We start from the raw sequence: 27,523 nt of genomic DNA on the forward strand, positions 1-27,523 counted from the left end.
TATTTTTTTTACAGTTGACTGTTTAATAAATAAGAGAGATTTTTTTACAAAAAAAAATTACAATATTCTGTACACATAATAATATCCTTTGCTAAACGTACAGCTACTCAAAGGCAGTGAGTAAGACCTTACAAACGATGCCTGGCCAATCATATTACTCGCCGTAAGCATGCAACATAAAGCACAACTGGACATAAAGACAGCTGAGCTTAGTAATTAAATATAATGGTGGAGTTTGAATGATAACGTAACTGCAACCAATCTCTATATATCAGGATTTATATTAAAAAAAACTACATTGGCAGTAGAAACAAGGCATTAAGATATGCACTAACAGTTAACAGCAATACATCAAAACAATCAATCTTAAACCCGCCAATTTCCTGCAGTGGGTTACATTGATGGTATGTATTTGTATAAGACAATCAATGCTTGTAACATCTGCTAAAAATATCAATACAAATACTAAGTATGTACACATCAAATAGTTTCATGATTACAAACCCAGAACGTCATTTTAATAATCTTAAAAAATTAACTAACACACACTTGCAAACATGTGGAAAGTTCACATTTGCAACCATTTTAATTTATCATTTCAATGCAGGATGGGAATTTGGGTCACTTCAATTTTATCATTTTACAAATTTGTTCCTCTATGTCACGGAGATTTAGTCCTTAATAAGTACCACATAAACTGCATTAGTCTCAAACCAGGGTGTCCATAAAAATCTGTGATAAAATTTGCACAGTTTCCTTGACCAAAATTTCAAATTACCTACCCATATATTTTTTTTTTAAATTTTAAATAATTTGCTTATGTAGCAATTTTCTGAGAAATAAAAAAAAATCCAGTCTTCACCATTTATCACTAAAGAAATTTCCATGACTTATTACGCCCGTGCGAAGCTTCGATTACGCGAAATCAATCGAAGCTCATTTTGATATTTGATTTGACTCGGCCAGGATATTTGCTATTCCATTTTATTTGAAGCTTCGATTGTGATGCAAAGCTTCGCATCCGATGCAAAACTTTGTGAATAGTAGATCACCAGGTCACATATCCACCGCTGAACAGCGCAATGCTCCACTGGCAACGAATCAACAAGATTGCAAAGAATTTTTAAAGAACAAAAGGACCCTAAATCACGTTTGTCTGAAGGAAACTAAAACGGAAAGCAGTACAATATCCTGAGAGTGGAATGTCCTCCGAAGGCCTGGTACGGCATGGGAATTTAAATTTGATGATGTCGTGAAGACAAGGTTGCAAGAACCAACGCAGCATTCAAAAGCGCAGATACGGACGGCGACACCAACACGGGAAGCCAGAACGGCACGGTTGGGAAAAAAGTACGGGGAAGACACAGCGGCCAAGCCACGGTCGCATGGCGCGCTATGCCTTTAGCAGCTCTTGATTCTGCGAATATCCTGTCGTCGTTTGGAGCCGCTGTCACGTGGAGGCACGCTGGTTTGGTCTGAACAAACCACACAGCTCGCTTTTCAACCGACGCCTACGCAACCGGACGTCCGTGGCTGGCATCTACGGACTCGCGTCCGAGAGGCTCCGACGAGACAGGAAGGACTTTTAACAGAAAGCGACTTAAAAGACCAAAACTAACGCGAGATCCCGAAGCAGCAGCCACAGGGCAAATTGAACAAGACTGCGAATGTTTTACAAACATTATTATCCACGACGTCCTCACAAATCTGCAATCTAATTTCCCCTGACATTTAGCCTACTTCCCGTGACCAAAATTCCAAATTTCCCTAAAAATGTGTTTTTAAAAATTTTTTTGGTTAATTTGCAGTTTCCTATACGATAGATCAGGTACGAAATAAAAAAATTAAAATTCAAACAGAACATTGCATACACAAATACATCACCTACCCAAACTCCCACTCGACATATCTTAAATCTTTGATGAATACAATACGAACTTATATGACGTGTGGCCACCACAAAAAAATTGAACTTAATTTCCCCCCGCTCTCAGATTCATCGGGTCGGTTCCTCGTCGCATGACGCGATCCAACGAGGGGAAACAAAAAAAAAAACGACGGGTTTGGGATGTGCGGGGTTCCGCGGCGGTAGGTAATGATGCTGAAAGCTTGACGAGGACATAGATTTAAGCTGCTTCGGCGTGATCCGGGGCCCGGTCTTGCGTCCGGCCGCACGGGAGCCGCAGGTCACGTCTCCGGCGGCTCGGGCTTGACGACGGGGCGGTCCTTGGCGGGGCGGCGGCGCTGCGCCCGGGACCCGTCACCCCCGCCCCCTTCGTCCGAGCTGATCGAGTCGCGCTGCGTCGACTTGCGACGGCGGCGGCCGCCGGCCGCGGCTTCCCCGTCCGAAGACCCGACGGACGAGTCGCGGTTTGACTGGCGGCGGGGGCGTCCCGGGGGGCGGGGCGGTCCCTCGCGGAGTCCCCCGTCCGCCTGGCCCCGCTTCGCCTCCCACCACAGCCTCTGCCGCTCCGCCACCTCCGGGTGCCTGGCCGACAACCGCACAGCTTCAGGGGGATATCCTTTCCTCGACATCTCTACATCCTACCATCCACGTGCAGCGTATCACACAGCCTCAAGGAATATGTTCTCTCTGTCGTCCCAATTATTTTACTCAGCATTGAAACGTCAATTGCGAAAATGGTTGAATGACAACGAAACTTCAAGCAAGTACTCGCTCGTTTTCGTATTCATGTTACTGCTGGTTAGAGAGAAGTAGAGAAAAAAAATGCCATTCAGTTTAACTTAGGTTAAATTTTTTGAAAAATACGTACATGTAAATTTGCATTGCATGCTTTTCTAACGATAAGATTTTTACAGCGATACAGTAATTTTATAAAAAATTTTTCAACCTAAATGTGTTTTCCCATGTATCAAATCAGAATCCATCAACAGTTGAATCTGCATATCGGCAAAAATTTCCTCGACTTTCATTTCATTACACGTCACATCTCTACATCCTACCATCTGCATGCAGTGTATCATATAGCCTCAAGGAATTTTTCTCTCTATTGTCCTAATTATTTAACTAAGCATCTTTGAATATATATATATATACTGTATAGAAGTCGCGAGTGGATAGGATTTACTCTACGTTTTTTCAGGAGTGTATGGTGAGCAGCTTGGGAACTTCACCGCTGCATGGCGCTGCCGTAACGCCCTGTATCGTCTTAAGGTTTTTATTTGCACGTTAAGAGCGCAGCACTGTCGCCCGCTGCCGTTCCCCCCCCCCCCCCCCAACCCATCATTCACTGCAGCTCAAGGTCGTTCAACGGGAGTTTGTGCGTCACAAAACTATAGGGATGAAGGGTGGGTTAGAGGGTGGGTGGAGGACAACGCGTGTTTGAGGGAGGGTGGGGGAAGGGGTGTTTGAAGAGTTCGACACTTGTCCGCTAGGGACCACCACAAGTCGATGCCCTAGAGATGGTGGCGATTGGGGTGGTGAATTAACCAACTACCTCAAAACCGTATTAGAAATTTTAACCTGGGCTGGCGACTTCTATACAGTATATATATTCAAAGTTAGCATTGAAATGTCAATTGTGAAAATGATGAATGACAACAAAACTTTAAGCAAGCACTCGCTTGTTATTGTATTTATGTTACTGCTGGTTAGAGTGAAGTAGAGAAAATAAATGCCACTCAGTTCACCTTAGGTTAAATTTTTTTGAAAAATACATTTCATCTACTTAACTAAAAATACATGTAAATTTGTATTGCATGTTTTTCTAAGGATAAGATTTTTACAGCAATAAAGTAATTTTTATAATTTTTTTTTTTAAGCTAAGTGTGTTTTCCCATGCATCAAATCAGAATCATCAACAGTTGAATTTACAAATCGGCAAAAATTTCCTCGACTTTCATTTCATCATACATCACATCTCTATATCCTACCATCTACATGTATCAAGGAATTTTTTCTGTCTATTGTCCTAATTATTTACTTAGCATTGAAATATTGATTGTGAAAATGTTGAACGACAACGAAACTTTAAGCAAGAACTCACTTGTTTTTGCATTTATGTTTCTGCTGGTCAGAGAAAAGACATGCCATTCAGTTCACCTTTAAGTTAATTTTATTTAAAAAAAAAAAATACATTTTATATACTTAACTAAAATACACATGCATTTGCATTGCATGATTTTCTGATAAGACCTTTATGGCAAATTAGAAATTGTATACACATTTGTTAACCTTAAAGTGTTTTCCCATGTAAAAGTTCAGAATCATCAACAGCTGAATTGGCATAAGGTTTTAATTTTCACCAAAATATATATTTTTTTGCCTCTGAGACCTAGGGCGGCATTCCAAGACATTCGGGTTAGGTAGCGAACAAGCACTACCTTGTTGGGATAAAACTGTAACCTGACTCGTGGGCCGTATTCCAGAACCTGTCCAAACCCAATTCCTGTTTCGCAACGCAAAAAGCAACAGTTTTTAATAAACCGTGCCCTGCAACTATCCATACATTTGCTGGACTCAAAAGTCTTAAATACAACAGCACAATCACTCAAAAATAAACAGTGAAATTTCATTTTTTCCCCCAAATACTTTTAAAATTGTGATTATACTTGATGTTATGACCACCAATGTGTACCAAATGTATTCCGGAACCGTTTCAGTATCCTTAAGTTTCATTTGGTACACCGAAACACTCGGTATGTCCGCTGATGTTCACAAAAATGACAGCATTTGAGTTAACGGCACTAGGCGCGGGTTCTCCATCCGGACAAAATCAACGAAAAAGTGAGCTCTGAGCAACAGAACCGCAACGGATAGGACACCAAAATACGTAGTCTAAAAATAAGTGACTGGCCGTGTGCTAAAGTGCACTAGGAATACGGTCGGGGCACAGGTGAAGCATATTCGACACCCAAACCCTTAAATCTGTGTTTTGGAATACCGGCCCCAGATTCAGATTCAAGGTACACCTTATCAATCAGATTTGAAGATTTAAAAAATTAAAGAAAATCTAGGTTTCATTTAATTAACCCAAAACTTGCGCAATCCCCGGGGATTTCGTAAAATCATCAAAAAAAAAAAAATTAAGACTTCTACCTGAACTCTCGATACTTACTAAACGGACCAAAAAAAAAAAAAAAGCAGTCGTGGGGGACTGTCGACAGAAGTGAAAACTCAAAAATTTTGTTTTTATACCTCACCAGCACGTGTGCTGTCTTCGGGAAACTGGTGACCCACCGGGGGTCTGTGCCACCGGACAGGCTTCAACAGACTGACTTGTCGATCCGGGTGTAGGAACCGGAACCCGCGCCCCGGAGACTAGTCTTGGAAGACAGGTCCCCCCCTCCACTCTGCCCGACATAGCGGACCGCCAACCTGCCCGCGCAAGTCAGCGAACAGAGGTTTCACAGGAAGTTGGCTGAAGGTTTCTGCTGGCCCGACGGGCCAAGACCCCACCAGTACGTACTATCTTCGGAAACTGGTGACCCACCGGGGGTCTGTGCCACCGGACAGGCTTCAACCGACCGACTTGTCAGTCCGGGTGTAGGAACCGGAACCCGCGCCCCGGAGACGAACGACACTCTGCACGCGCGCACGGTGGGGGGGGGGGGGGGGGCCGACACCCCCGGGGGGAGACGGCAACGCACCTGGAGAGGAAGTCGTCGTCGAGCGGGAGAAGCAGCTCCCAGCCGCGTCCCGGCCGCAGTCGCGCCACCTGCGACAGCAGCTCCTTCACCTCCTCGAACGGCAGCCGCACCTCCGCCGCCACCTGGCGCCGGTCCACGAACTGGTGCTGGTCCAGCTGGTGCAGCTGCGGGCCACACGCCGTCACCGGCACCGTCTCACCTCACCTCACCCTCCCGGGGCAGTCCTCGAAGACACACACCACCCCCTTTCTCTCCCTTCTCGGGCAGTCGCGAGTTATCATGTCTTCAAAGACCCCCTTAAGACACTGTCTGACCTCCGCCCCCTTCCCCACTCCCCTACCCGGGCAGTCCTCAAACACGCCCAACGCTCCGTCGCCGGGGACGAGACGCTGTGGTTTAACTGCTCCAGCCCGTCTCACCTCTTAAGGCAAGCGGATCTCACTGCTAGGGATAAGACCGTACGGTGAGCTGCGATAGCACGAATCCCGGGCAGTCGCGAATTTACAAGTCCTCAAAAGATGCCTTCGCTTCATCGCCAGGGACAACACTTTGTGGTTTTTATTGTTCCAGCCTATTTCATTTCTAATGCCGGTAATATATAAATCACTTTTTAACAAGATTTCAAAGCTCAAATAATTAATATTTATTTTTTTACAATCCGTCTAAATTTTACATTTCCATACAATCTTCACGCTAAATAAACTACATTCATTAAGTGGATTTTTTTTTTTTTTTTGAGATTTCAAATAAGTTTTGTTAAAATAAAATTCACATCATTAATATAAAAGGTACCAAGCGACTTTTATTTTTATTTTTAGTTACTTACACAAAGTACAGACACCATAAAAATAGAACAAAGCACCTCGAAACATGTGCTACCACCATCGCAGCATGACTCCCCTCCCCCTTAAACCCAGACTAAATTTTTTTTTTATTTTCTCCTGAATCCTTACCAAAGTTTACGAAACTTATTCACAAATTATTTTACTCCAGTGCTATGGATAACAGGACGTTTTTGAACCAAAAATAAAATGCGCTAAATATTTCAATTCTAAATGTACTAAAATTAAAATTGTACTAGAAACATTAGTTAGGCCTACCGTGACCATCGTTCTGTATCTGCCCTTGGCTGCCGGCTACAACCTACGACATTGAACCTACATACAGTAAAACCTTTTTGTTGCGACCCCATTTATTGCGACCACCTCTCTATTACAACCCGATTACGAGGAACCGTGAAAAAATTGCCGAAAATCCGAAGAAAATCGGACAGAAAATAAGTATCTTGTGGTGAGTAGCGTGTTACTGCGTATCTCTTGCCGAGTGCTGTACTGCCGTGGGCAGCGCATATCTAAAAATAGATACCACTTCCTGTCGACCGCTGTCAGCGCTTGACAACCCCCATTCCTCGAATCACGCTATCTGCTTAATTTTAACGAGTAAAAATATAATAAAACTGTCGGCAAATTGATAAAAGCTTAATGTGTCCGCAAAACAGGGCACAACACTGGCCCGCCAGTTGTTTTCAATCAAAACGTGGCTAAAGAACTTGTATGGATCAGGCTGAAAACATCCGTCAATACGTGTAGGTTATAAGGAATCTTGCTATGAATTGAGATGTTATGTTTTTCGAGTAGATATACACAGCGACCGACTGGATGCACGCCCGCCTCGACTTGTTTTAACTGCCGCAGCGATGTTTATTTTGACAGCTCAAGCAATTATCTTTTCCCCGTGGGTTGACAGAAAAAGGTCGCTTCACCCAGCATAAAAAAAAAGGCTACGCCACTTATTCCCCACGCAGGAAACACACTGGCTGCCGTCTGTCTCCCCCGCATTTATCTTTCTTTAACAATCCACGTCTCGCCTCTCGCGCGAGCAATGACGAAGCGACCACGCATTGGGCCTTTTATGCTTTGTTTGGTGACAGCAGCTTGATTTTATTTGGTATATTCCTTTTCATAGGACCCTTGCTATTAAAATACAGTGAAACCCCGTATTTACGTTAACGGTATTTACGTTAACGGTATTTACGTTTTCCCGTTATTTACCTCCTTTGTTTTTGGCCCAATTTATTTTCCATAAGGCGGTATATGTCGTTTTCACGCTTGTTACGTCGGAAAAGTTGCTTCATTCCCGTTATTAACGTCTCGTTCAGTGTTTACAAACACCGAAACATGGCCGCCATAGAAGAAAGATACAACAAAAGCTGCGTATGTGAATGCGTTCGCGTCGTGAACAGTGCAAGTAACCTTGCACTATTCACAGTACTTCTATTTCCACAGCTTTCCGCTACGAGCGCTGGTAGTATCATTGGCTTTAGCGGTAAATGTATTTGACACATCTTTAACTCTTTGTCGTTATTAATATCTGTGAGAAAATGGAGAAAGTGAAACAACGAAAAACTATTACCGTTGCCGATAAAATTAAAATAATTGCCAAATTCGACGAATATGTTGGATCACGTGTGGACCTTACGAAAGAACTTTCAATCCCTGTGAGTACTCTTAACACCATCATCAAAAGCCGAGAAACCATCACTGCAAATGCCGCGCAATGTGGGCCAAGTGCTAAAAAACGTAAATATGTGAAGGACTCGAAATTCAAACAGCTGGAAGATATTCTTCTTGAGTGGTTTTCTAGTGCACGTGCCGCAAATTTACCAATAAATGGTACAATACTGAGAGAAAAAGCACGTGTTATTGCCTCTAGGCTGGGAATTCAAGATTTCTCAGCTTCCAATGGATGGATTGATCGGTTTAAGCAGCGTCACAATATTGTTTACAAGGTGGTTTGTGGCGAAAGCAAAAGTGTGGATGTGGAGACTGTGGAACATTGGAAGGAAACGCTACAGGAAAAAATTGCTGGGTTCGACCCGAAAAATGTTTTCAATGCCGACGAAACAGGGTTGTTTTTCAATGTTCTACCAGATAAAACCTTTAGTTTTAAAGGGGAAACGTGTCACGGAGGTAAGCTCAGCAAGCAACGGATTACTGTGTTATTGCTTACCAATGCAGATGGAAGTGAAAAATTCCCCCTTTATGTCATTGGCAAAGTGAGGAAACCTCGATGTTTTAAAAACATCAAGTCACTCCCAACAAAGTACGAAGCAAACACCAAAGCCTGGATGACCAATGCTTTGTTTCAGAGCCAGTTGCATGCATTTGATTCGAAAATGGCTTTGCAAAATAGGAAAGTTCTTCTTTTCATAGATCAGTGCTCTGCTCACAAAGCAACCATCCAGCTTCGCAACACTGATATTGTCTTCTTCCCAGCAAACTGCACGAGTGAGCTACAGCCCCTTGACTTGGGTATCATTCAGGCATTCAAGTTTTTGTACCGCAGATACCTAGTTTCAAGGGCAGTAACAATGCTTGATGTTGGAAAAGACCCTTCTTTGATGAAGATAAATCTGCTGACTGCATTGCATTTTAGTGCAAGAGCCTGGAAAGAAGTGAAAACATCAACAATTCAAAACTGCTTTGCAAAAGCTGGATTTGTGTTCCCAGAAAAGCCTTACACTCTCAGTGAAGATGATTACAGTGACATTGAAGATGTTGAAGGACATGAGAGGGTGTTGCAGGAGAAAATATTTCAAGATTACGTGGATGTGGACAGTCAGGTGATCACTTCGGAAGTGCAATGTATAGAAGATATTGTAGAAAGCCATGTCAGTACTTCTCAACAGGATACTGACGAAGAAGATGATGATGATGAAGTGACAACACCCACGAGTAAAGATGCTCTTGCTGCTCTTCAAACTCTGCGAGACTACATTGGAGTATCTGCTGGTGAAAACTGTGATGGTGTTTTTGATAATTTTTATACTTTAGAGAAGCAGATCATGTGCATGAACACTCAAAGATGCAAGCAAACCAAGATTTCTGATTATTTTACAAAGAAATAGACCTAAGTTAGGCATGAAAGTTTTTGCACATAAGCCTACAAAACTTTTTTATGGTAACATTTTATCATGGCACACATTGCTTCAGTGTTGTATTCACACAATTTTATAAGTTATATGTTGTAAATTTATTTTGGTTTACATAGGCCTAATGAAGGAATTTTTTTTAAAGATATTTCGTTCAGTGTCTTTTTTTGATGTCTCTGACTACTGAAGTAATAGGAGTGCATTAAACCAGGTATGTTACATTTTAAAAATATGTTTCCCTCAATTTACACTTTCCTGGTATTTACACTTTTTGTCTCTGTTCCCCTGAAAAGTGTAAATAAGGGGTTTCACTGTACATTTAAATTTAATTTTGAAAGCTTGTAAATTCCTTGCCAGAGATGACTGAACTCGAACTTGGTGTGAAAAGTGACATATTTTGACATACATTTTTTTGTGCGTGTTTGGTGAGGAGGGAGGGGTCCGAAAATATTTACAACGATCTTACCTCTCCCTCACCGCTTTAGTACCCCATTCAAAATAGCCAAATTTTACGGGAGAAGGGAGGGTGAAAAGAGCATTTTCTCACTGAAGGTTTTTCAAAGGGGAGCGAAGTTGGGGTGTTATAAGGGAGGACACTAGATGGTTTGTGTGTCTGGGAGGGATGAGCTAGCCTTGAAGAATGTTAACAGGGGAGGGAGGGGTGAGCTTATGCGTCATGAAGCCGCTGCGGCCAGCCAGCCGGGCGAGCTTCGTGTGCGCCCACTCGTGCTGCAGAACCTACCACTGCCATATTTTTAAAGGAAATGTCCCATTGTTTTTTGTTATTCTTATATGAACATTATTGGAAGTATTAAAGCCGACACAAAAATACACTCTGTGTTAAAATTAACATATTTTAATGTTCTTTCATTTCGTTTTTTTTTTTTTTTTAATTTTTTTTCTGATTTTCAAATTTTGATCAAAAAGTCCAATTTTTTGACAGTTCCCGAAAACGTCTTCGTAAAATCACTGCTTCGTTAAATCCGGGGTTCGTGACATCGGGGTTCTAGTGTATTTAACTACGGCAAGCAGAAAACGTACATGTAAACTAACCAGTAAAAATAAACTGTCTATTGACATATTTTCTTTAGAGGTGGCATGTAGGGGCGACGGACTTGTCATGAAGGTTGAAGTGGGTTTAAAGCAAAGCCGTCTGGCATTGTGAGTGACAGCATCCTGCCATTGTACGGCTGGTTCCTTAGCGAGTACAGGTGTGGGAGGGAGGGGGGGGGGGGTGTGGGGTAGAAATCAACTGAAAATTTCGGAAAACATCTATTACGACCCCCCCTCTATTAAGATACCCTATTCCTGGGAACCGTGACGGGTCGTTTCAGAGAGGTTTGACTTATTATCTTTGAAAGATTTGTGCAATGGGAGTGCATGACTTGATGTAAGCTTTTGGACATACGCCATTGCTTGCAGCTGTAAATGTCGCAGCAAGGGAGTCATTCCTGGGGTGACTCACGGTCAAATCCCCGGTCAACAGCGAACAGGCCCAACAAATAACCCGGAGAGCCAGCCGAAAGCTGCCGAGCGAAAGAATTGCCGCACATCACCGTCAAAAAACAACATTTGAACAATGTAATTTCGGCAACTACAGCTCGAAATTCAGTCCATCCTTAAAACTATAAAGATTTCAATATTGCATTTACCAGGCCATCACGAATCTTGTCCAAAAGAAGTGTCTACAGTGCAAAGAGAAGCTAAAAGATAAATTGGACGTAGTTATGCAAAAAGGAACCAACCCACAATTTTGTCATATTTTATTTGAAAATAAATTATTAAAATAGTACAAGGTTGATTATACCGTCGTTGCTATTATTATATCAGTATTCATACTAGACCATTAAAATTATAGCCACGTTATGTTATTAATACGAGAATTACAATTTATAATTAACTTTAACTTCGAAATATTTAGAATAGGTTTTCACGTGGGTCGGTTCCTTTTCGCATAACTACGTCTAATTAGCTGCTTGGCAACGGCGTTATGTCCGAAAGCTTACATCAAATTAAAGCCTACGGCCCATCCAGCCAGATTTCCCAACAGCCTCGCGCACAATCCAATCAGCACTCACGATGTGGTCGCGAGCGCGGCACATGATCTCGGCCGGCACGCCGTGCAGGTCGCTGGCAGAGTCCTTGGGGTGAAGCACGTCGCTGCGCACCACCCAGTTGCCTCGCACCAGCACGCCCGCCTGCTGCACGGCGCGGAGCACGGCCTTGGGGTCCGCCGGCGCGGGAAGCAGGGACGTCAGCGCGTCGAAGCGCAGCACCTTCGCTGCAGGGCACGCCACACGCGCGCGAGCTACACTGACGGCCGCAGGGTGCCCACGAGGGAAAAAAATATTTCGTACCAACTGAGGCGAGAAAAAAAAAGTACTAGATTATAATTTGTTACGGTTTCTAACAATTCAGGATAGTTATCAAGACATTGCGACGCTCGAACTTAAACATCACACCACACGCACGCACATTCCGTAATTTTTTTTTTTTTTTTTAAATAATTACGCTCAGTAATAAAACATATATTGGAGTTACTGTAATATTATTTTATTAAAGAAAAAATGTACTAGATCTAGTACGAAACCACTAAAAAAAGTTAAGAAAGTACTAGATCTAGTATGAAAGTACTAACTGTGGACACCCGTGGAAAATTTTGCGTTAAAAATCCGAAAGTCTAAAGGACATCTAACAAAAATTTGTTTGAAATGAGTTGCACCACACTTGTTGTTACTACTCCAATTATTATGTCCACCCCCAATATTGAAATTATTATTTTTTGAGCAACTGTGGAAAATTTGTGTGTTAAAAATCCGAAAGTTTGAAGGAAATAGGACAAAAATTTGTTTGGAATGTGTTGCAGTATTGTTCACAAAAACCTAAAACTCCAATAGGTTAGTAAACTTTAGCTTTGCCTCAAATTATGATTAATGTTAATTCCATCAATAATATGTACATTTAAGAAATTTTAAAACTTATTTTTAAAAATAAAAAATTAGCTACAAGTGCTGTACCGCACGTGGCCTACCAAAGATAATAGTCCCAGGACACCAGCCATGTTTTTCCTGCTGAGGGGCGATATCGCTTGCTGTTTGAAAAGCTAACTCTCTTGGCTTCTGTAATTACTGAGAGTCCTTGTTACGACCCTATTCCCAGGAACCGCAAGGGGTCCTAACAATGGTGATTTACTGTACGGCAAAACCCCTTCAGAAAAATTCCGAAATAATAAGTTTAAATATATTTAGTACTTTATCTCAAGGTTAAAAAATTATCTCTGAAACACATACTATCTAACCCAAGCATAGTGTCTATCTGAAATTTGTAGCCCTAACATTCAATTTGACCACTAATTAAATTACATTTACTTTATAAATCCAAAATAAGACAGTAAAACATACCTACTAAGTGCGAAAAACTAGTCCAAAAGTTTTTTGGAGACAAAACCTGATCACATGGCCGGAAATTCGGCGCTCTGCGCAGAACGTGTGTGTGCTGCCAAGTCGGACACAGAAGAACATTAGAATACCCATATTCATACATTCTTTAAATGATTCAATCAATGGGGGATTTTGATTTAATGCAGTTTTTTGGACATATAATTGCAGATTTTCATGAAGTGCTGTAGTTGCAGTGTTGTCCATAATAACTTGTTTAGTTTCATCGTCGGTTCCGTTTGTCCGACATCAGCCGATTCAGTCTCGTTTTCTGTGAATATTTTTATCTATTTTTGATTTTCAGAATTATTCCATGACAAACAGTGAAAAAATTTAATGTTGTATGTCCAAAAAACTGCATTGCAAACCATATTCATCTGTTACTTTCAAGCCATCAGTCTTTATCAATGGGTTTTTAAGGATCCTTAGATAAATTTAAGCACTTTTAAGAGGGCTTGTTCGATTGAAGACCGATTAAGGGGCCCGCCTCGTCAGGGGTGTATGTGTGTTAGTGAGGCGGGATGATAAGTGCGACGCTCGATGGTATTTCTAGCGCGGTATCGCCTCTAGGCGCAAGGCTCTGAATTGACGCGTAGTCTACTCGTCGTCACAGGATAACTGTGAAATTTGAGCGGTGACCGCAACATTATATGGCCGATAAATGAAGATAAAGGTGTAATGCAAGTCCCTTAAGTGCTTTCAAGAATCTGTACTGGTTGTTTTACGCCTAAAAATTACTCTGAAAACATGCGTTTCAGCCATTTTAACTCTTCTAGAATTACAGTTTAAAAACATGATCTAAAATTAAAAGTACTTTTCGGGCCTCAGCGAACTCTTAAATGTTTTTCGTAAACATACCCAACTCGGATATCTTGAGCAGTTTTGAAATCGCGTTGTTTTTCCTGAAGCTCTGCACACCGTCTGTGTGACCAGGTAGGCGGAGCCCTCAAGGATGTTACGGAGGCGTTCGCGGCCACACGGCCGACGGACGGCGGGGAACGAACAGATGGGACGGCCTCATCTCGACTCACCCTCCCGGAGGACGGCCTTGACCTGGTCGACCAGCGGCAGGCGCCGGAGGTCCTTCAGGGACGAGGGCCGGGCCCCGGGAGCCGCCGCCGCTTCCTCCTCCTCCGCGCCCCGCGGCAGCAGCGCGGCGAGGTACTCCGCGGGCGAGAGGCTGAGCTCCGTGAGCTGCTCGTGGGTCGCGGGGCAGTACAGCTTGCTCCTCTCCATCTGCGGGGACAGGGGGCGCAGTCCCGGGAACGCTCGCACCGCGACGCAACCCGCGGGGGAGGGGATAACCGAGCGTGACCGCCCTCGAGGATTCAAACTCCACAGACAAGCTTTTTATGGTTTTAAGGTTCAAACAAACTAAATATAGAAACTCAAAAAAAAAATATTTGCTTTTAAAAAGCTATTATCATGTACATTCGGCCCTTCGCTCTCATGTGAGATGCTATAATAGCAGTCAAGTTTCGTGATGTGGAACAAGTCCGTTGTGTTGATGGAAAAACAAGTGCATTGCTTCATAGCTGCAGTTTATCTTAAGCATCTGGGATGTCAAATTTCGTTTTCAAAAAAACCCAGTACAAATTTCAGAGTTGTTTTTTTTTTCATTTTTAAAAATTCCGTTTTGTAATACTTAACTTCCACAACAAATGAAAGCTGAATTTATAAGTTAAATTTTTTGACGTAAAATAATTTTTTTTTTTAGAAAAATGGGTTAAAACAGAAAACAATAAAAAATTAATGAGAATTTATGGTTTTAAAATTAATTCAATGGTAGATGCACATCCAAACAAATTACATTAACTCTTTTTTTCCCGATCCATGCACTTTGGTACAACTTTCTGTTTGGAAATTACGATTCAATTAATTCTTCACTCTTTGACCAACCCGAGTTTCCGGGATTTTCGATTATCACCGTGTGATGCCACTTTAGCCGATTCGGATGACGACGATTACGTGGACATGTTTAGGTTCCTATCCAAAAAAAAACCCTGTTCGAGAACTACAGGAATCCAAGAGCTACAACAGCTGAACAAAGCCCCGAAGACTGAAGTTCCCAAGTTAGATACTATAATTATGGAGGATTCACTCATACTAGTTAAATCCCTCTGTGAGAAGGTGCTAAAAACACTTCTCATTGACATCGAGCAAAGATGCTCCAAAAAAACAATCAATATAAAAAGGTTTTTTTAAATTTTCCTTATAATCATCCATTTTTTCTGTTCAATAGTACTTTAATTAACATTATCAATAGTGTAAATATGAGCAAAAGAGCACAGAGTGCTGGCGTGTTTAATTGTAATTGTAAAACTGTGTAAAGTGTAAAGTATGTGTCAATAAAAAACTTTTGAATTTGATTTGACTCAAAAAAAGAACTGAAAAACCCTCCGAAATAAAGCTAAGAAATGCTGCACATCCAAGCAAAACTTTGTACACTAAAGAGGTGGTCATCAAGGTCTTCCAACAGTCAAAGCCATCGTGAAATCCATCTTACGAACGAGACAGCAGCCGGTGTCGACTTTCGGAGAGGGACGGGGCCCTCTGGCGATGAATACGCCCGACCGTTGACCTACGTACTTCCTACGCGGAAAACGCGCGGTGCCACGAACCAAAGTCAACAAACAACCACCAATAGTGTCGACTGGCGACGGCTTCGCCCCGGTGCGATGTACGCACGAGCAAAAGACAGCATTAATGGACCTCGCGCTTAAAAAAAAACCTTCAGACCACGAGGAAAAAAATAAATAAAACTTTTCACAGTCTGGCCGATGGCGGAGACAGAATCATGACACATGACACTCCCCCCCTCCCTCACCGGGGAATCCCCAAAGTCGGGGACCAACAACCCACCTCGGCGCGGTCAGTCTTGCTGTGGTGGTAGTCGGTGTGGTACCACGACTCCTCGGCGATGCGCTTGCTGAGGAAGCCGTACGAGCGCTCGCGCGCCTGCTTGAGCTTGTCGTTCTCGCGCCGCGCGAACTTCACCGTGATCTGCTTCATCTCCTCCTCCTCCTCGGGCCCGTCCTCCTCGCCGGACATCTCTGCGCGGCACAACACACGCACTCACTCACTCACTCGCTGACACACAAACCCTCGCGAGAGCCAGGCCCGGGCCACGCCAGCCAAGCGGGTCAGCACGGCAGCGTCCTCTTAACATTTCGAGTGGCGACTAGGCAGGACCAGGGCTCTTCAAATTTTTTGTACGCTTCTGCAAACACTGCTTTTCCTTTTTTTTATCAACATTTCAACTGAATATATCAAATCATTCATGAATTTAGACTAAAAACACGAACACACGTACAGTAAAACATTTTTTTACACCCTTCACAAGATTCCCAAGGATAATCGATTCAAAATACAATAAAATTTAAAAAAAAAACACTCTATGTATGTATGTGTGTATAAACAACAGAAAAAGTAAACCTGGAAATGCATTTATTTACTTTACCTTAATAAAAAAAATTTAAGATTGAAACTTTTTTTTTTGTTGTTTTAACTCATAATATGCATAAACATAAAGTAATTTAAAAAATTTTAATTCAAGTCACAGAATATTTGTTATTTATAAAATCAGTGTATGAATAACACTGTAAAAAAAAACTAAAGATTCTGAACAAATATTTGTAGCATCATATGTTTGAAATGCTGAAATTAATATGAAATTATTGACGAATATAGAATATTTTTTTTTAAAATCCTTCTGACCCCTAGTTTTCTAAAGGGTCCCAGAGATGTGGTAAGACTTGAATAAGCTGACGGATGACAGACGGACAAGACGGATCATTGCGAATCCAGCTTTACCTCCGAGATCTCATATTTGCCTCATGCATCACGAGAAGACTGCGTGACATGCAACAGCTCTGCGCTCAGAGGCGATACTGCGCTAAAAGCACCAGCGAGTGTTGCTAATATCATCCCGCCTCCCTGACACTAGGCCTGTGCAAAACTTCTAAGCTCTTTTCAATGATCAATTTGACATCCGCCAGGAAATCTGCTACTAATTTTATCTGAAGCTCAGGTTGAGATTCAAATCCTCGCATTGGACGTGAAGCTTTAAAACACTGGAAACCTTAAATTTCACTCACGAACACTTTTTTTTTTGCATTGTACATGTTTTGCTTGAATAATGTTTGTTACTACAAAAAAAAATAACCTCTATTTGCCTTTTCGAATGCTGTATATTAATATTATGCAAGGTTATTATGTAATTTTTTTATTGATTTGATTGATATAATATATAGGGTCCAATTGGTCAATCAATAAGTTCAAACACTACAAAAGTGAAGAAGATATATATTTTTTTAATTCTATTCTATTTTTTTGTTTTCTTAAATAAGTGCAATACAGCTTGGTCGTGAGAAACATTCGCTCCACATCGGAAAGCTGGTGTTCGCACGAGGCCCCACACCGGGAACCTAGCACATGACACGCTGCGAGTTGATTTATGTAATATATACAGGCCCAACTGATCAATCGATCAGTTCAAACATTACAAACTTTAAAAAGAATTTTTTTCCTTAAACAAGAGCAATAGAGCTTGATCGTGAGCAATATGTTCGCTTCGCTCTGGGCCCCCGCACCGGGAACCGAGGACGGGACACCCCTGTGGGTGTCCCCGGGAGGAATAACTTCGCCCCTCTCCTTGGCGTACGCTCCTTTGCAATTAAATAATTTTATTTTTCTTAAATAATTGCAACAGAGCTTGGTCGTGAGCAATATGTTCGCTTCGCACGGGGGCCCCCGCACCGGGAAGCGAGGACGGGACACCCCTGTGGGTGTCCCCGGGAGGAATAACTTCGCCCCTCTCCTTGGCGTACGCTCCTTTTTAATTAAATAATTTTCTTTTCTTTAAATAAGAGCAACAGAGCTTGGTCGTGAGCATGTTCGCTTCGCACTGGGCCCCCGCACCGGGAACCGAGGACGGGACACCCCTGTGGGTGTCCCCGGGAGGAATAACTTCGCCCCTCTCCTTGGCGTACGCTCCTTTGCAATTAAATAATTTTATTTTTCTTAAATAATTGCAACAGAGCTTGGTCATGAGCAATATGTTCGCTTCGCACGGGGGCCCCCGCACCGGGAAGCGAGGACGGGACACCCCTGTGGGTGTCCCCGGGAGGAATAACTTCGCCCCTCTCCTTGGCGTACGCTCCTTTTTAATTAAATAATTTTCTTTTCTTTAAATAAGAGCAACAGAGCTTGGTCGTGAGCATGTTCGCTTCGCACTGGGCCCCCGCACCGGGAACCGAGGACGGGACACCCCTGTGGGTGTCCCCGGGAGGAATAACTTCGCCCCTCTCCTTGGCGTACGCTCCTTTGCAATTAAATAATTTTATTTTTCTTAAACAAGTGCAACACAGCTTGGTCGCGAGCACCGGGAACACGGAGGAATACCTTCGCCCCGCTCCTTGGCGTCCTCCTTGGCGCGCCGGTCCGACTTGTCGAGGTAGCCGAAGGAGGGGCGCAGCGCCAGGATGCCTCGCACGGGCGTCACGTGCAGCTCCTTGTCCAGCAGCACGCCCAGCGCGTAGTTGGAGGCGGCCGGCACGGAGCGGGTGGACGTCAGCACCAGCTTGTCCATCACGTCGCTGGGGAACACAAAACCCGGGCCTCGGGGGATCCTCCACGCAACAGGACATCACACGACCGCACCGCCACCTACCGATCTACACAACTCAATGTCCGTGAAGATGAATGTACTGAAATGATCAACTGTCAACTTTTTTTTTTCAAAATCAAACGGAGACACTGGACAACCATCAGTGTCGCAATAGTAGAGTACATATTAATAATAAACACCTCAAGACTTGTCCCACAACTCCGAAAGGATTTTTTTTTTACGTTATGAAAACAGTTCTTTCCATTATGGACTATATTATAAATGTTTATTTCATTTTCTTCAGTTATGATAAAAGCGATCAGGTGGTACCACATTACAGTAAACAAAAAAAAAAAAGCAAAATTAAATAATAATTTTTTTTACTATTGTTCATTTCTTATTTTAAAAACATTAAATTTCATCATAAACATTAAAATTTATATTTAATAATTATTAATGCAATCTATGAATTTACGAACGAACTAGCTGGCTAGAGAGAGCGCTATCTATCCTACAGATTTTAAACACTACTTGGGTAGCCACCTATTGGCTGAAAACATCAAGTCATTCTTGCAAAAAAAAACTGAGCAGCACATACACTACCAGTAGTGGGGCGAGCCAGAGGTATATTTTTTCACGCCTTTAAAAGGGTGTTCACTAGGCCTGTGCAAAAATCAGTTTTTTGGTTCGAATAGAAAACGAATATGAACATCAAATTATTCACGAATAGGAATCTCGGATTCGAATAGTAAGAATGAGAATTAGAATCTCACTAAAGACATCTGTTTTCACGTCTTGTAACAACTTATGATAATTAGACCAATGTTACTCGAGTTAAAAGTTGGCTAAGTCAAGTCAGCTAAAATAATTGTTTGGATTGTATAATTGTATCTAGTATTTTATAATATAAGTGTAATATTGTAATATTCGCAGTTCGATTCGACTTCACGAATACGTTTTAACATTCAATTTGGTATTTGCTAGCATTCTCAAAGGCCTGTCTCGAGAATCTACGGTCCCAAGCAAGGCGGAATCGGCGCGATCAACGCACCGAACAAATTGACGTGCCGTCTGCGAGTGTCCTGTGCGTCGACGCCGCATGGGCCTCTCAGGTAAGTAAATTTAGGGGGGGAGGAGGGGGGGGGCGAACTGATGTGTACTGATCCCTCCGCTAGAGAGTACGGTAAACATGCCACGAAACCGTGAAATCCCAAAAAGAGAAAACAAGAGTTAGATGAAAACCACGCCTTGTCGCTTCTGTTAGGTAGGTACACTTATTTATTCTTTGATGCAGTGTTCAAAATGTTTACCACAAAACAGAATAGAAACCTTGTAATGAATCGCGAAACAGCATATAAATTAGTCCCTGCGTCCCCTCCACAAGGAATTTTTTTGGAGGGGACATGTCACCCCCCATCACCCCCCCTTCCGCCGGAGAGGCCCATGGCTCGACGGGACGGAGGAGGGAGGGGGAGGGAGGGGGGCGGAAAGGCGGGGTCACCTCTTGAACAGCTTCTCCTCCGGTTTCTTCTCGTCCTTCCTGCCCGGCAGGCCGTCCGTGTTGAGCGCTATCTGCTCGGCCTTGCCCGCGTCGAAGTTGGGGTTGCGGGCGTCCAGTCCGATCTCCAGCCGCACCTCCTGGTGCTGGGGCTTGACGCAGCTCTGGGGACACACCGAGAGAACCCAGGGTCACACACGGGACCAGCGCTTTTCCCCGATTCACACCAGGGATTCCTAACCTTTCCACATTAAGGGGCCCGCCTACCCGGGCACACACACGGCGCGCAGAGCTTCAGGAATAACAACGCGATTTCTAAACTAGTCAAGACATCCGAGTGGGGGTCTGCTTACGAAAAGCATTTTAAGAGTTCACCGAGGACCGAAAAGTACTTTTGATTTCGGATTAGAGTTTTAAACTGTATTTTTAGAAGAGTTAAAATGGCTAAAAACCATGTTTTCAGAGTAATTTTTAGGCATGAAACAACACACACAGACCCTTGAAAGAACTTAAGGGACTTGCATTATCCCTTTATCTTCATTTCTCCGCCATATAATGTTACGGTCACCGCTCACGCACGACGAGAAGACTGCGCGCCAGTCCCGAGGAGACACCGCGCTAGAAGCACCAGCGAGCGTCGCGCTTATCATCCCGCCTCGCCGACACACACACACCCCTGACGAGGCGGGCCCCTTAATAAGAACTACAGGATTTTTAACGAGCCCTTAAAGAATTCATGCCTGTATCTCGGAGTCATGAGACTACGTCACAACTTCCACATTTTTCATGAGACCGGTTGAAATATTTTCAAACAGCGCTTCACTTTATAACAAAAATAAGAGAATTTTCGACATATGCCATGAGAAAAGAACGTGAAATGGCTGAAAGTGCATTTTTTTACCTGAAATTGGACATAGTGTTCTTTGCGTCTAAGTACAGAAATGTTTTCAGATATACGTGAGTGTCGCCAGAATTATTTTCTACTCGTAGTTTAACAAAAAACAATTCGAAAAATTCATCACTTAAAAAACCTCTGAAGTTTACTAGGTCAAATTTTCTTCTTCATACCTTTTCTGTTACCATTCCTCAAGATAAAGTAATTTAACATGTAATTATACAAATAAAATTACAATATGTATTGACACTGGAAATTGAGTTTGTAAAATAAAAAAATTTAAAAGGCTGGACGTTTTTAATGTTTCGACACCGTAGTTGATACTTTTAATAACTTATATATTATTTTTGATCCTTGAGACCTAGATTCGGATTCGAGGGGTACATTCGAGGTACTCTTTTGAGATTCAAATTCGAAATTTGGATGTGAGAAAATTGGAATTGAAACCCATCACCATTTATTTTCAAAGATATTTCAAAGTATGAAAAATGTTGTACATAGTATTGTTAGGTACGTTAAGGGAGACTTTCTCTCTATATAGTGGCACTGTTTGAAGACCCATAGAAGGTTGCCGCCAGTTAGGTGCCTATCACATGGAGTAAATATCAGTAGTAAATAAAAATGTATATAATTAATTTTCCCCACTTGTAACAAAATACAGAAATGTTAAGTCCGGTGCCAGGGTTCAGGGTGTGCAGCAGAATGTCATCTTGGACTGTAATGTCACGGCAGCCGTTTTGGTGTCAACATTTTCTCAAAAGTCCTCAAAACGACTTAAAATTACCAGTCTCTGGTGAAATGTTACCATTTTCCCCCTCAAAAAATAAATGGGGACATTTTCTTCAAAGAGGCTTAATTTATTCTCCTAATGGAGCCATATTCCTCAAAGTGGAGCCTTCCTCCACAAAAGGCCCCATTCAAGGTAACGACCTCAAAATTGACCCCGTCTAACATGTTTGAAATCTTTAAATTTTAAAATTCTACCTGTCTGCTAGAACCATGGTTTACATCACTGTAAACGTGACTGAAGTGAAAAGTCCTAGAATCAGCTGCATTTGGAACCACAGCTGCGGTGTGAAGGCAATTTCGAGCGTAAAAATAGTTTTAACAGGAATAACCAAAGAAAAATCATTATCAAAAATCATCAATATTAAAATCACAGCCCTCCCCTTTTTTTGAATTCCATCTAACATAAAAATAACTCAAATACCGCCAATGTAAAAATACAAGGCGATAAATACGCACGAGTTCAGGCATAGAGGTTATCTCATCCGTACTAGTATAATAGACCATCCCAAGACACATATGATATCTCTTATGCTGCCATTATTCTGATAATCACAATAGTCTTTTGTTGTATCACCAGTCACATAGTCATTATCCTCATCATCTTCTCTGCTATCATTATCTATCACACTGAACAATAAGTAACTTATCATAGAGGGTCTCACCCACAAAAAAAAAATTGGTTGTCTGTAAAGTTGGTTTACGGACGATAGTTTAAAGTGACGTCATAACAAAACATTGATGAAATGATTGCATACTTTTATGAATAAAATTGAATCATTTTTATTGAATTATCACTATTTTGTATGGATACAAACAAAGGAGTGAAATGAAATCTACAATTTAATTGATAAATTTACTTTTATTTGCACTCATTAATTCCAATATGTTTATTACTTTAACGAAGAGATTATTTATACTATAACTTCTATACACGTTTGCTATTTAACTTCTTCCAATCTGTGTTATTCCGTTAAGGATAGGATGATGATAGGAAAAGTAGAAAAACGAATGGGAGTGTTCCAAGTTTAATGTGCCTCGAAAAAGTCAAATCGGTGGTTGTTCCAACCGAGTGGAAGAGAGATAGATGCGGCGCAAGCGTACAATGAGCGTAACGGGACTATGTGTGTAATGGGACAATGAGTCATCCTTTTTCGTGCGTGCAGCCGGCGTTCATCGATTTATTAGAAGTTGTCACGTCAAAAAAATATGCAAGCCACAGGCAGCGAAAAAAGTCCGATAAATACCGCGATAACCCTAGTCTCATCGTAGCCTTTCTCGCTGTGCTTGAGCGGGTACTGGTAGATGAACAGCTTCTCAGCAAGCATCTGGGACAGGTACACCGGGATCTGAAACACACGTTCCCACACTCCAGCTTCAGCCCATTTTCCGAGTTTTTTTTTCCATTGTTCCACTCAACCTTCGATCACCCTGTCACATCGGTATCACAAAAATAACAGATACCTATACTAACTAAAATAAAACAAATTTACCATCAAAAACACATTTTTATCAAACTACATATCACTAAAAATTTGAATAATAATACTTTCCCCGCAAAAAATAATGTTCGCACTATTATCATTTAGATAAACTTTACCGTAACCAACATATATATATCTGTGTGTGTGTATGTGTGTGTGCACACACACACACACACATATATATGCAGGCTTCAAATTGCATTCCATAGGTGTGTGAGAGATTTGTATGGAAGAGAACAATTAATTGTTGTCGAATACCTCCTTTGTGCCCGCAGTCACTTACGGAGCAGCGACTTGGACCGCAGGCAAGAGACACGCTGGGCAACAGGAGCAGCGTACATGAGGAGTGTTGGCAGTTGCGAGACGAGACAGGACCAGGAACGAGACGGTGCAAGCAAGAGCAGGTGCACAGGACTCTAATGAGACCACGGGGCAAGCAAGAACGAGACGGTACGGCCGTGTGCAGGGAACGGGATGAGAGAGGACTGCATAGGAAAACGATAGGAGTTGAAGTACACAAGAAGAACACCCCAAGGAAGACCAAAGAGGAGATGGGAAGAGCAGATATAGTTAAAGGAGTGCAGGAGAGAGAATACTGGAATAGATTGAAGGAGGAAGAATGGTGGAGTGACAAAAAAAAAAAAAAAAAAAGGTGCGAGGCATTTTTCTTTGCAGACTAGGTCGCACAACGGAAGCAGTTAATGATAATGACGACCTCCCTTTGCTTTTAATGTACTGTCGCTAATATTCCAGACAGATATTCATTAAGATATATATAATGCATGTAAATAGCTGTGCAACTTTTAACACCCAATATATTAAAAATATTAAATGTCTGTTGAAAAGATTTATGACACAAAAACAAACGCAATGGAAGTATTGTGATAAATTTACAGAAATAGCTGTTAGAAATAAATATTGCCTTTAAAATTAGATCAACTTAGCATATGAGATTGACCCCTTTACGCCCCCCCCCCCCCCCACACACGATCAGTCGGAAGTGTCAATTCGGACCCATCAGTCGGAACTGCCGCGTGTGGGAACAGCATCTCGCCAGTCCAAACTGTCAGTCCGTCATTCCATCTGCTTAGCGCCATGGCTAGAGACCTGCAAAATTCGCGGTTTCGATGGCCTTCAGGATAGACTGCACATACCCCTGTACACTCGGGCAAATAATGCAAGTTCATTGGCTGCTGACCTGTAAGTCGTCTCAGCTGGTTTGTCTGTGATTCGATTCTTCTTTGGTTGAGGGTTTATAACTGGTTGAGATTCGTCCAGATGAACAGTAAGTAAGCCAATAGCAAAATTATCTAAGAGGTATATGTGTTTGAATTCTAGCCTATCACCAAATGAATCCACAAATTTTGCAGGTCTCTAGTCATGGCAGTCATCTTTGTACGTACTATTGGATGGTTTGCTATTTTCTTCTTCTTTTTTGCTAACCTAAAGTGCAACTGCAATTGCAGCATTCAAAGTTTGTTCCATATCCTACGATGAAACAATACTTTCAACAGCAATAGCAACATTTGGACTTATAGTATGTGGGGGCCTTATAAGTTAGGATTATGGTCAAAAAAAAAAAAAAAGAAATATGTAACTGTAAATTACTTTGAAAATCAGCAAATACGAAGCCTATGTTCCAAGTGTAAACTTTTATTCGCAAGGATTTGTGAAAATGGCTGTATACTAAGAAACATTTTGTTTAGTTGGTTTTTTTTCTCTAAATGAGTGACTACTCCAATTAAATTTGAACCAAGAAGAATCCCAAGCTATTTTCAAATTGATTCTCTGTATTTCCAAATTCTGGACTTCTTCCAAGCAAGGGACGTATCCAGGTTAAAACAGAAGAAAGGGAAACAGGGTAGAGGGGGCATTCCAGAACTCAGGCTCTTTCATGGATGAGTTATGTTCATGGGGTCATACGTACAATGATAAATATTAACAAAAATAAATTAATTATTTTAATTGATTCTGCTTAATTCGAGTGGAAAACAGTCTTGGTCCGGGCCTTTACATACTGACACTAAACATCCCTCCCTGTATTTTGGAAAACTGCCTCGGCTATGCTGTGTTTTTAAGGATCTCTGGAGAATTGTATCACATTGCAGCTAGAATCACGTAAGTGGTAGGGCTATGATAACAGGATCAGGGTTATCTCTTGTTCAAAACAATTTCGGCTACGCTATTAAAGCACAACACACATTTACTTTAGGTCTATATGTAATATTTACAATAGTTCTACACCATGGACATTAGTATAGCGGCGACCAAGTAGTCACCGTACAGGCAACCGTGTAAAATAGTTATTATTTGGAAAGTTCTCGAAAACATCTGAATGAACCTCAAATGTAATCATTATAAATAAAATAAGGAAAAGAATAAATTCACTTTCAGGTGTTTGCATTTTTTTTAGAGTGGCGCATGCTCCACAATGACACAGAAACTGAGACGGATCACATAAATGGAAACGATCTCACTGAACGGAGTTTCTACAATAGCTTGTAGACTGAGACGGAACTGTACGGATTAGCTCGGCATTGCTAAGCTCATCCGAGTATGTTCCAAAATGCTACCAATAATGGACGAGTACTTGGCTGCAGTGGAAGCCATGTTTGTCAATGTTCTAAATACGTTAAAAAAACTTTAATGTACGAGAATATGTTGTGTTTTATTATTATTTTGTCATTTGTGTTTATTATTGATGTAAATTCTTCACATATGCTATGATCAAAATGCATAATTTTATTTTAAATTAAATAAATACTTGGTATCCTTGAAATGCGTTCTCATTGGATGATATTGGTTACGTGTCCGTACATTTGGAAGCAGCAGACGCGATAAAGAAATGTTTCGGGGGATCAGTCCCCGTTTCCTTAACATTGGGCGTAACTGCGGGCTGCCCAACTTAACAGATTTATCTAGAGGAGGCAAATAGGTCCATACATGATTTAACTTCGCCTTCTCCAGTAACGCATTAATAATCGTATTAGGGAAAATATGACACGACCCGTTCTTCCTAAACAGCAGTACGTTATTATATGCATGACGTAATTGAACGCCGGTACTTCATGACTATTTCTCGCTCGAGTAAACAATCGGATAAGTTAATTTTAATATTATTAATCACCATCGTCACTTTAAGAAAAGTATCCAGCTACAAAATTGTCTTATAAAACTACCGTAGATCTAACACAGATAAATGATAAAACTAACGTCGTACACGTGTTTGTATTGTTATCATAACCTATACAAATTAAATTTTAAAACTTAAGCTCATTTTAAATTAATAATTACGTATTATAACAATACCTCCTCGACAACTGGGTCTTCGTCATCTTCCTCTTTCATTATACTTGATTTCTAACACCATTCAATGAAATAGTACTTACTTTCAGTAAAAAATCAACACAACAACTCTTACGCAAAAGCCATATTGAATCTTCCACAGAGTCAGGAATATGCCAGAAAATCTCGAAATATTATCGTAGAGCAAATATATTTCTGTCATTTTGTTCGATTTTTGTTCCTCGGGAACTGAATAGTTACAAAATAATTACTCAATTTTTAAAGTAGGTATTGTAAAAATCTTTGTTGCCAAATGAAAGTATATTTTAAGATTTCATGCAAGTCACAAGATGTCACCATGGCGTGTAATTTCATTGCCATCTTTACTTCTGAGACAGCTATCGAACATCACCAATGCAAAAGAAAAAATTTACAAACTTGAAACTGCGGGATATTTGTAGGTATATGTGTACACGAATATTTGTTTTACAAATATTTAGAATGTAAATAATTTCACAATAAATGATGCTAATTAAAAAAAAATGATCCTAGTTTTTCTAGCCCCTACTTATTAGCATCATCAGGAAGCTCTTAATGCACCAGCTGCCTACCAGAACCATAGTTAGGATTTTGTAAAAGAGGAGGTCCAAAATAACAACTAAATAATTTTAAAAGAAAATCGACTGTCGCACCAAAACCTCAGGGAATAGTAGACGTTTAGACATCTCACATTTACACACATAAATTTAAGTTGACGCCGACCATCTGTGCTATCTCCGACAACACAGGCTGCAATGGCTCATCGATGCCTCAGCCAGTGCGGGTGCGTCGATCACGCCCGTGCGTGCAAATGTAGTGCATTGCAGCGCCATAAACAATCCCGAAACCTTGATATCGATAGCCGCCCGCGTGGCGAGTGTGGCCTTGTTAACTCTTCACAGGTGGTGTATGTGTATCCTTCCGCCATTGCAGACATGAATTATCCACTA

At 41.5% G+C, this 27,523-nt stretch overlaps 1 protein-coding gene across 1 annotated transcript; it reads right to left on the reverse strand.

Annotated features, from left to right (window-relative positions):
- On the reverse strand, positions 1 to 26,693 carry LOC134541291 (DNA-directed RNA polymerase III subunit RPC5). The gene is made up of 9 exons (XM_063384611.1): positions 26,559 to 26,693; positions 23,013 to 23,114; positions 20,088 to 20,248; positions 18,382 to 18,575; positions 15,841 to 16,031; positions 14,010 to 14,214; positions 11,620 to 11,822; positions 5,611 to 5,774; positions 1 to 2,488 (listed from the first exon to the last, which is right to left on the reverse strand). The coding sequence occupies exons 1-9, from the start codon at positions 26,595 to 26,597 to the stop codon at positions 2,188 to 2,190; spliced, it is 1,560 nt and encodes a 519-aa protein (XP_063240681.1). The 5' UTR covers positions 26,598 to 26,693; the 3' UTR covers positions 1 to 2,187.
- Positions 26,694 to 27,523: the final 830 nt, after the last annotated feature.

The sequence above is a fragment of the Bacillus rossius genome, chromosome 18 (genome assembly GCF_032445375.1).
Source record: "Bacillus rossius redtenbacheri isolate Brsri chromosome 18, Brsri_v3, whole genome shotgun sequence".
Classification (NCBI taxonomy): Eukaryota; Metazoa; Arthropoda; class Insecta; order Phasmatodea; family Bacillidae; genus Bacillus; species Bacillus rossius.